Below are 10,744 nucleotides of genomic sequence, written 5' to 3' on the forward strand. Positions count from 1 at the left end.
CAGGCTATTATCAGACCTCCGGGACCGAAGTGACCGCTGATCAGACCGAACTCAGACCATGGTCCAGACTATTATGCACTCAGCTGCTGTCCAGGCCCTGTAAATTTGGCTAGGGAATTCACGGGTGTGCGTTCGACTGGTTGTGGTCATAGCTCAATTTGGGTATGCATCTCGGCCTGGAAATACTTTGAAAGCAAATTTTTATCAAAAGATATGTTTGACGAGACAACTTGCGCACCTTTTGACCATCGTACAAATTTTGTCCAATTCTTCAGAACGGTCTGGCAAAATATCACTCAAACAAGATGTTTGTTAAACTGTCGAACAGTTTTCAACAAAAAGTATTGATAATTGGGACTGTTTCACTACCAGAAAATTTTTTTTGAGCATATCCTGAAATAGTTTATGAATTATTTTTTGTTCATTATTCGTTTATTATGTTTCTGTATCCTCAACCAAATTTGTTTATTTTTGGAAACTGCTGCAATAAATTGTTGTGGAAGTGTCGTGGGTAGAGGATAAAAGCCCATATAAAGCTGCCAGGATACCAGATTCGCTTTTTTCAATTTATTTTTTAAAAATTTGACAAGTCAGTTTTTGCAAATATCTCAAGACCCAGCGTTCAGGTACTGACACCAATTTTTATTTGAAAAACATATTTAGAAAAGACGTGTTTTGGAATGAAAAATCCAGGCGACGCTCTCTTTGTCTAGGCTCCTTACCAATATCATTTGAATTCACTCTTCTGAAAGAAGAAACAAGAGCACTAATCAAGCAACTAATTCGAATAATTCGGTGTCCCAAAGTTTTAAATTGATCATTTTTCCACTTTTTCTTCTGAATTAAAAAGAATTCAGAAAAAAACGGTCAGTCACTTATTGACATTTTTCTCCGGCTGCCTAAAATTACTTACGTGTTTTAATTTTAAATGCTCAAACTAGATCAACAATAAAAAATTAATTAATTCGTGATAGGGATGGATTGATCTACGTCTCGGTTCTAAGTCCACAATTCACATCGCTCTGAAACTTTGCCAGTTTTTTATTTTAATAAATTTTTGAATGCAATTGGGTGCAGATTATTTTTGTGTCTGATGATTACGTGATCAACAAATGTTTCAGAGCAATTTTCTAATGAAACAAATACTTGCGCTCAAAACGGCCTCTGATCAGACCGAACGCAGACCAAGGTCCAGACAACGAGGAGACTATGGTCAGACCTTCCAGACCGAAGTGGTCTCTGATCAGACCGAACCCAGAACATGGTCCAGTCTATTATGCACTCAGCTTCTGTCCAGGACCTGTAAATTTGGCCAGGGAATTCACGGTGTGCGTTCGATTTGTTATGGTTATAGCTCACTTTGGGTATGGATATCGACCTGGGAATACTTTGAAAGCATATTTTTATCAAAAAATATGTTTGACGAGACAACTTGTGCACCTTTTGACCATCGTACAAATTTTGTCAAATTCTTCAGAACGGTCTTGCAAAATATCACCCAAACAAGATATTTGTGAAACTGTCGAACAGTTTTAATTGGGGCTGTTTCACGACCAGAAAGTCTTTTTGAACATATCCTGTAATAGTTGTAGAATTATTTATTCTGTATTCGTTTATTATCTTTGTGTATACTCTTTGGTCATATTTCAAGGGCCACTGAAAGCAGTGGAGTGAGTTTTTATTGGAAACATGATGGATTTTTTCATTATCATTTTCTTTGCTTATTTCAATCAAATTTGTTTATTTTTGAAAAATGATGCACTAAATTGTTGTGGAAGTGTCGTGGGTAGAGGATAAAAGCCAATATAAAGCTGTCAGGATACCAGATCCGCTTTTTTCACGTTGTTTTTAAAAAGCTGACAAGTCAGTTTTTACAAATATCTCAAGACCCAGCGTTCAGGTGCTGAAACTAATTTTATTTGAAAAACATATTTAGAAAAGATGTGCTGTGGAATGAAAAATCCAGGCGACGCTCTCTTTGTCTCTTTGTAGAACACTAATCAAGCAACTAATTCGAATAATTCGGTGTCCCAAAGTTTTAAATTGAACATTTTCCCACTTTTTCTTCTGAATTATAAAGATTTCAGAAAAATGTGGAAATATGTTCAATTTAAATTTTTGGGAAACCGAATACTTTGGATTAGTTGCTAGATTGGTTTTCTTGTTGCTCATTTTAAAATTTTGTTAAGATATCAATCATAAGACCAGAATGAAAACACTTTTTGATTGACTGATACACTTTATTAACAGAAGCAAACTGAGCGTAGCAATTTGCTCCCCACTTTAACTCAATTTTTTGTGCAATATCGCTGCTTCTCGCCCAACCATTTATCGGTATGTTTTGCTTCATAAAATATGCCAAAAATACCAATTTAATTTTCATCCGCAGCTCTTTATAGAATACACATATAGGGTTAAAGAAACTTGCTCTGAGAAAGTTATTTCCCCAATGCTGGATAGGTCCCCTAAAGATTACATCAAATCACTGCCTATGGCTGTCAAAACAAAATAAAACTAGGGAAAGAATACTATTACCAATAAGAATTACTTTTTTCTCAGTAAATAATAATAGTACAACAGTCTTTGTTTGCATTTGAGTTGAAGCTAACCTCACAACTAATGTTAAGAAATTAATATTAACTGTTTTCCAGACTTTAAGACATGAAAAACAATTGCAATCTTTGAATTTTGTATAACTGAATTTTCTTTTTCTCATTTGGTTTTTTTTGCACGAAATAATCAGAATTTTGTTTATCTTGTCTACCCGGGTTGACCCTTCCCGGTAATCCTACAAGGATCATATATGATGTCATACAAATCATAACGTATTTCCTAGTACGATCCTTGTATTACCGGGAAATCATACAAATCATATATGACCTTGTATGATTACCGGGAAAAATGAATCTCAAAAACTCATCGCTGGGTTAGCCTGGTGTATTTCTTACCGAATGAGCGTTATAGCTGTCACGATTAGAGTGGTTTAACACTATTTTTGTTTTTTGTATGAAACTTGTATGATTACCGGGAAATCATACAAATCATATATGACCTTGTATGATTACCGGGGATCATATATGACCTTGTATGAAATCAAGGAAAGTTGTATGATGGGCAACCCGGGTAGCTCTCAGTTCTTTTTTTTTAAAAAAAATGGTTATTCCCGTTTCAAAGCCAAAAAACTGCAACAAACTTGCAAATTTTGAAAGTTTGTTGAAAATCTTTTTTTGTTTATCAGAAAAGTTAGCAACCGATCCTCTTCCTAATGGGTTTCCAAGATGCTTTTAGCGCAGCAGTTGTGAACTTGTCTAGTTCCCGAGTTTTAGAGGTTAAACTGTCTGGTAGTAGAAAGAAACTTTAGAAAATAGAAATATACACTTAGTAGAAAAGACCATACACGTAGCATTTGCTTCTCTTATTGCATGTGAAATGTCACATCTGAACCGAACATCTTGAAACGTTTATCTTGCTCAAGGCTCCAATTATCACATTTTTTCTAATATTGCTTTTTGCTTTTGTTGTTGTTGCCCTGTTTGAAATTTGGAGAAGCAATTAGCAAACATTCATGAGATTAAAGAGTATGAGTTCAATACAAAAACTTTTGTAGTTTTAGTTGCCATAAAAGGTCACGGATAAGATAGATCAGAGCGTTTAGATGGATTGTTTTGTTTGTGTGGCACCGTACAAATGATATAATTACCATTACAGTAAAAATCAAACTGGTTACGATAGACCTTAGCTCTCTGCCGTTTTATGACCTACTACAGGATAAAAAATAATGTAGTTCACGCGAGTCATTTTTTAAGCCTAAATTATGCCAATTTTATACAAGCAAAAAGTTTTAAATATAATTTTCTAACCTGGTCTGAAAATGTTGATTTTCTTTTTTAAACAACGCACCGAAATGAGCGATAATTTTGAAAAAAACTTTCTACGACAGGAAGTGAAATATGTGAAATAGCTGTTCTCTTCTAGAAACGGATTAGAAACTGGAAACTCGCGCGAGGGTTGTGCGGGGGGGGGGGGTAATAAAAATTTTTCTCACCAGATGTGTTGTAAGTTTGGACATTGTCGCGGAGGCGTTGCAGAAGTTTGCGCTGTTTGTAGCCTGTGACATTTTTTGACAGTGATAGATTGATCGAATTTATGATTTATCACTTTTGCCCAAAATTGAAAGGAAAGAAGCAAAAGCAGCAAAAAGTGAAGGTGTTGATAGAAGAGCAGCAAAGGTTGTTGATAATTGGCTTGTTTGTCGTGACGTCGGTTGGTCTTGGGTCACCGATTTGTCTGAAATTCAAGATGCTCCAAGAATCAAAGTGACAGACGTGAATAATTCAAGTCTAAATGCTGAACAAAAGCTGAACAGATCAAAATTGATTAGATAATGAAAGTGAAATGTGATATTTATGAGAAAATTTTGCGCAAAATGAGTGAAAAGTTGAAAAATGATGGGCAGTTATTGATGACGGGAGTTCTAAAATAAGAAATGTATCTACCTTATTTAGAATTAAAGGGGATTTCTTTAAATCCTACCCAGGCGACGTTTTGCCTTTCAATTTTTTTTCAAAATTAATACCTCAATTTTGCTTTCTTTTTAAAAACTTAGTTGCTGTCTAATGCGATTGGTTAATATTAAAATTTTAAAACTGCTCCGGGGCAGAAGCAGGAAAATTTATCTTTTCAACAACAAATATAAACAAAAAGTGCGCACACCAACGCTCTTGCTTATTGGCATATTTTAATACGATTAGGCTGAAAGGCAATTTATTCTAATCTAATAATCAGGAACTGCGTATTTCTGTAATCAGCTTTGCTTTATTAATATTCTGTTTTAAGTAATGCTCGCTATTTAATAAAGTTATGCTTGGCTGCTTAGTTGGGCTAATAGGATTAGACATCAACATGACAGGAGGTAACTTTTTGGGTTAGTCAGGTGTGTAGCGTGAAGGACGTGAAACCTTACGGAAAATGGGAAATTGTGATGAGTTTATAAACATGATGAAACGATTGTAGATGAATAAGGGAAACATTTTTCATTATTACATTACGGATATTGGACAATTGAAAAAAATAGAAGAATGAGTCATCTATAACAAAATACGTCATGGCTTCTCAAAATGGCAGTGTTCAATCAAGTTTGCAATGAATGATAAATTCGAACAATGTAAAGTACTCAATTCTATAAGTACCCAATCTTTCCCTGAGGTCATTATATCTTCTTCTATCATGTTTTTCAAATGCCAACGAGGAGGCGCCGTATAGTCCGCCTAATGATCCGTACCCTCTCACTTGGAAAGTTTTGTAACCAAAAAGTCGCATCTAAGTACTAAAGATTGATACCGTTTTCAAACTGATTAAAAAGTGAACAATTTGTAATGCTTCGCATAAATAATTTTTCGAATTAAAGCTTACAGGAACGCTGACATGAAAAACTTGGTCACAACTTTCAAAAATAATGATTAAATGGCAACAGTTCACATGATATTTTACTTTATCTCTCCTCTAGATAGTAGAGCACACAATGGCTCTATAGCTTGAAACTTGTACAATTGTATCATCAATACTTTTTTCTTAACAGAGGGGGAAAATCATTAGACAAACATCTGAGATTTCGTTCTACTTTTTGTGAAAATATGTTAATTATTATTTTTTTAAAAAAAATAGCCATATTAATCAATTTCAAATAAATGACTAACTTTCCGCTAATATTTTAAATACGTTTTCTATGAAAATGGAACAAATTTTGACAAGAGAACTGACAAAAAATAGCCTAATCACTCTTATCATGAAAAATTTTAGTTCGTTGACCTGTAATATGGATAGTAACAATGATGAATGCAGCTATATTCTCAGTGTTTCTTATTTCGGCCATATGGGAAAAAGTTGGGAGCGTCATATTTTTTATCAATTTTGTTTTTCTGTTGATAAAGAAGTGAAGCAAAGGTTGCCATTTTACAGTCAGATAAATGTTTGGCTAAATAATTTAACCATATTTTTTGAATGACACGAAAGCCAACTTAATATATAAATATTTCTTCCACTTACGAATCTCGGTTGTTTTTCAAATTTAATTACTTGCAAAATCATTGCCATTTATTAGCTGACATGGGTGCATTTGTGCATTTTTGAACTGGTTGCTATTATTTTTCAATACCTAAAACATTAGAAACAAACAGAAAAAGAGTAATATGAGATAGAAAAGACAAAAACGCCCGCTAGCGTCCAATATTTTCAGATTTGTTTATTTTACTGATATTAATTTCTATGAACTGTTACCAAAAACAAATGATCAAAGTGTTTTAGTGTATTTAGTATTTGGTTAGTTTTTAGTAAGAATTTTAGTTTTCTAATTGGTTTTCAACGAATCAATGAATTTTTGGGAAACCAAATTGTTATTCCAGGGCAGTTGAGAATTTTGACGCTTGCAGGACACCAATAAATCGCCAAAAATATAAAACAGGCAAAACCGAAGCAAGCCATGCTTTCAAAAAGTGTCACTGTTCCGACCCCCAGTTTAGTGGGAAGGAGGAACTATATACTCAACTGGTTTTTTTTGTTCAGTCATTATTGGCCGATAGATATATTCATCGTAGAGAATTGTGAGTGGTATCAGTGAAAAGACCGTCCAGCGTAGAAAACGGAATTGAAACGATTTTTTCGATTTTCGTTTTTTTTTACAGGGAGTTATCGAGGTTTAAACTTTTTTGAACATTCGAGTGTTTTTGTTCAAACTTTCAGTATTTTTGCTAAAATTTGTCACAAATTCGCTAACATAGTTCAAAATAAGTTAAAATTTATAAAGGCAGAACGTTGTTTTAACCAATAGAGATAGATGAGTGTTGCTGAATTGTTTGATTGATTTTTTGGCTAAAATTTCCGATAAAATTTTCAAAATTCAAACCTCTTTCATCAAAAATGGTACAAAATAAGATTTTTTGGTCCACTTTGTTAAAATTTGCCCGACTTATTGACCTAAAAACCTTAAAACGGATTTCCTAAACTCAAAACGAGCTCTAGTTGCATTTAGACGCCGTACAAAAGTCTTCTGGAATTAAAACTTCGCCGTTTTTTGCAGAATTACCTCGATAATTATACAAAATGCATAGTTCTTTTTTTAATATTTGAAGAATTCCACGCAACAATTGGTCTAATTCGCAAGCACATAGAACACTTGGTCTGTTTGCTTGGCGCGCGATGAAATCAGGGAGAGGTTCGACAATATCATGTATTCATAGAATCAGAGACTTTTTGGTTTATATTTTGATGCTGCCTTTTTCAAAACATTTTGCTTTTGTTTTTTTAATATTACTGAAAATATTTTTATAATCAAGTCTCCGTTAATGACTGCTCCAATTTACTGAAATTTGAGGTCGAATGTAGATACTGTTTGTTTTCGGAAAACCAAAGGGTTTTTATGGCTTTGAGGAAGAGTTTTAGTAAACTTTCACTGAAATCTTGTCTTTTGCTTTCAATTGTTATTCTTCTGGCAGTCTGATTTTTAAGTTTAACCACTCAAAGATCTAAATTTTTTCCTCACGTGGTGCAACTGAAACTTTTCTTTTTATTCGTTTCTTACCTAATGTCTCTTGTGTTATTGAATGTATTTGGTTTAAGGAAATTTCTGTGATTTTTTTAACTTTAATCTTTTAATATTATTTTAGTCAACTTTTTGTTTATTCTCAGTAAGTACAGGTCGATTTTTCTTCCGTATAGAGCACAAACTAGTTTTGTGGCTGATTCTTTTAACAAATTTTTTTTTGCTTTTGGTACTACGAGTTTTCATACAAAGTTTTTCACAAAAGTTTTCATCAAAAATTTTAGTTCGTTGACCTGTAATATGGATAGTAACAATGATGAATGCAGCTATATTTTCAGTGTTTCTTATTTTGGCCATATCGGAAAATAATGGGAGAGTCATATTTTTATCACTTTTGTTTTTCTGTTGATAAAGAAAGGAAGCAGAGGTTGCCATTTTACAGTCAGATAAATGTTTGGCTAATTAATTTAACCATATTTTTTGAATGACACGAAAGCCACCTTAATATATAAATGTTTCTTCCCCTTACAAATCTCGGTTGTTTTTCAAATTTAATTACTTGCAAAATCATTGCCATTTATTAGCTGACATGGGTGCATTTGTGCATTTTTGAACTGGTTGCTATTATTTTTCAATACCTAAAACGTTAGAAACAAACAGAAAAAGAGTAATATGAGATATAAAAGACAAAAACGCCCGCTAGCGTCCAATATTTTCAGATTTGTTTATTTTACTGATATTAATCTCTATGAACTGTTACCAAAAACAAGTGATCAAAATGTTTTAGTGAATTTAGTAATTGGTTAGTTTTTAGTAAGAATTTTAGTTTTCTAATTGGTTTTCAACAAATCAATGAATTTTTGGGAAACCAAATTGTTATTCCAGGGCTGTTGAGAATTTTGACGCTTGCAGGACACCAATAAATCGCCAAAAATATAAAGCAGGCAAAACCGAAGCAAGTCATGCTTTCAAAAAGTGTCATTGTTCCGACCCCCACTTTAGTGGAAAGGAGGAACTTTATACTCAACTGGTTTTTTTTTTCGATTTTTTCCATTTTCGTTTTTTTTTACAGGGAGTTATCGAGGTTTAAACTTTTTTGAACATTCGAGTGTTTTTGTTCACACTTTCAGTATTTTTGCTAAGATTTGTCACAAATACACTAACATAGTTCAAAATAAGTTAAAATTTATAACAGCAGAATGTTGTTTTAACCAATAGAGATAGATGAGCGTTGCTGAATTGTTTGATTGAATTTTTTTTGGCTAAAATTTCCGATAAAATTTTCAAAATTCAAACCTCTTTCATCAAAAATGGTACAAAAAATGATTTTTTGGTCCACTTTGTTAAAATTTGCCCAACTTATTGACCTAAAAACCTTAAAACAGATTTCCTAAACTCAAAAAGAGCTCTAGTTGCATTTAGACGCCGTACAAAAGTCTTCTGGAATTAAAACTTTGCCGTTTTTTGCAGAATTACCTCGATAATTATACAAAATGCATAGTTCTTTTTTTATTAATTGAAGAATTCCACGCAAAAATTAGTCTAATTCGCAAACACATAGAACACTTGTTCTGTTTGCTGGGCGCGCGACAAAATCAGGGAGAGGTTCGACAATATCATGTATTCATATAATCAGAGACTTTTTGGTTTATAATTTGATGCCGCCTTTTTCAAAATATTTTGCTTTTGTATTTATAATGTTACTGAAAATATTTTTTAACCAAGTCTCCGTTAATGACTGCTCCAATTTACTGAAATTTGAAGTCGAATGTAGATACAGTTTGCTTTCGGAAAACCAAAGGGTTTTTATGGCTTTGAGGAAGAGTTTTAGTAAACTTTCACTGAAATCTTGTCTTTTGCTTTCAATTGTTATTCTTCTGGCAGTCTGATTTTTAAGTTTAACCACTCAAAGATCTAAATTTTTTCCTCCTCAAATAGTGCAATTGAACCTTTTCTTTTCATTCGTTTCTTACCTAATGTCTCTTGTGTTATTGAATGTATTTGGCTTAAGGAAATTTCTGTGATTTTTTGAATTATAATTTTTTAATATTAATTTAGTCAACTTTTTGTTTATTCTCAGTAAGTGTAGGTCGATTTTTCTTCCGTATAGAGTACAAACTAGTTTTGTGGCTGATTTTTTAACAAAAGTGTTTTTGCTTTTGGTACTACGAGTTTTCATACAAAGTTTTCTGACTTTTGTGCATAATTTCCCATTTTTGCTGTTGCTCTTTGTTTCTTTTGTGAATTGTAAAATTATTGAACAATCTAACTGAAAAAAACTTTGCAACATTTGAAACTTTTTTTTCATAACATGTGGCTTGAAGGGATGCGACACTGTTCTCTTGCAGAAATTGGTAGAGTTTTTTGCCCTTTATTTGTTGTTAATTTTTGTTGTCATATGCCAAAGATTGTGTAATTAAAGTTCTGAGTTGCCAACTATTCATAAAAAATGAACTTAATAATTGGTAAATAGCTAATGGTTATTTCGATTTTCGATATAAATTTCTAAAAAAAGAGTAATAATATTCTTCAACTTATCCCTTTTTGTTCTGGTTTGCGTTTTTTTCGTATTATACAATGTTGTATCATTTTCGTAAATTAGCCTCATTCACTAGAGCTCTTTTTAATGTTTTGTTGTACCAAACAATAATTTTTCTGTTGTGTAAACGTTTTAAATGATGTCTTCGGGGCTTAGACAATTTGTTTCAGAGGAATTTTGTGAATTTTAGATACTTTTTAGTTTTTGTGGTTCTTTTTGTTGTCATTTTGTGAGAGTCGTTTTGCAAAAAGACCTTATGATGGTCAAAAGAGAGGCAAATGAAGATGTTATTTACTCGCCGTTAGTATCTTATAAATTTAATGGCTTCGAAACTGTGGTTTCGTAAAGTTGTTTGTGAAACTTATTAGTTCAGCTTGTATTTAATATTTAATGTTTTTTTATAGTCTTACTATTTAGTCTCATTAATAAGAGTCAGAGTTAATGTTCCTAGTATTTACAAGTCACACTGTCTACTCTTTTAGTCGAAAGCTTTTGTTGGCTATGAATTTTGAAAATATTTGTTTTTAATAAACAAAAGAGATAAATTTTTGAGATCTGCCAAATTTATTTCTCTTAAATTGTAGCTAAAAGTTATAGCATTCGTGTTCGTATTCTCAAAGTTATAGAGTTATAGAAGATCGAGCAAACTATAAGGTTAAATAGCAAGG

General features: G+C 32.6%; 2 protein-coding genes and 1 pseudogene across 4 annotated transcripts in view; 2 read left to right on the forward strand and 1 right to left on the reverse strand.

Annotated features, from left to right (window-relative positions):
- LOC142357659 (isocitrate dehydrogenase [NAD] subunit gamma, mitochondrial-like) overlaps window positions 1–10,744 on the forward strand; it is a 545,753-nt gene that overhangs the window by 274,939 nt on the left and 260,070 nt on the right. The window lies entirely within an intron of this gene.
- The window catches only part of LOC142357579 (uncharacterized), a 48,177-nt gene that overhangs the window by 23,804 nt on the left and 13,629 nt on the right, over window positions 1–10,744 (reverse strand). Inside the window, exons 1-2 of one of the 2 annotated variants that reach the window (XM_075409148.1) lie at window positions 4,497–4,637; window positions 4,046–4,287 (exon numbers count right to left, since the gene is read on the reverse strand). In XM_075409148.1, coding sequence (XP_075265263.1) covers window positions 4,046–4,117 — 72 coding nt within the window. In that variant the 5' untranslated portion in view covers window positions 4,118–4,287; window positions 4,497–4,637. Of the gene's footprint in view, window positions 1–4,045; window positions 4,288–4,496; window positions 4,638–10,744 lie in introns of those variants that run through there. The other variant, XM_075409149.1, reaches the window with a different exon arrangement.
- Window positions 4,903–10,744, forward strand: part of LOC142334845 (uncharacterized) — a 65,689-nt pseudogene continuing 59,847 nt past the window's right edge.

The sequence above is a fragment of the Convolutriloba macropyga genome, chromosome 2, assembly GCF_964194025.1.
Source record: "Convolutriloba macropyga chromosome 2, txConMacr16.3, whole genome shotgun sequence".
NCBI lineage: Eukaryota > Metazoa > Xenacoelomorpha > Acoela > Convolutidae > Convolutriloba > Convolutriloba macropyga.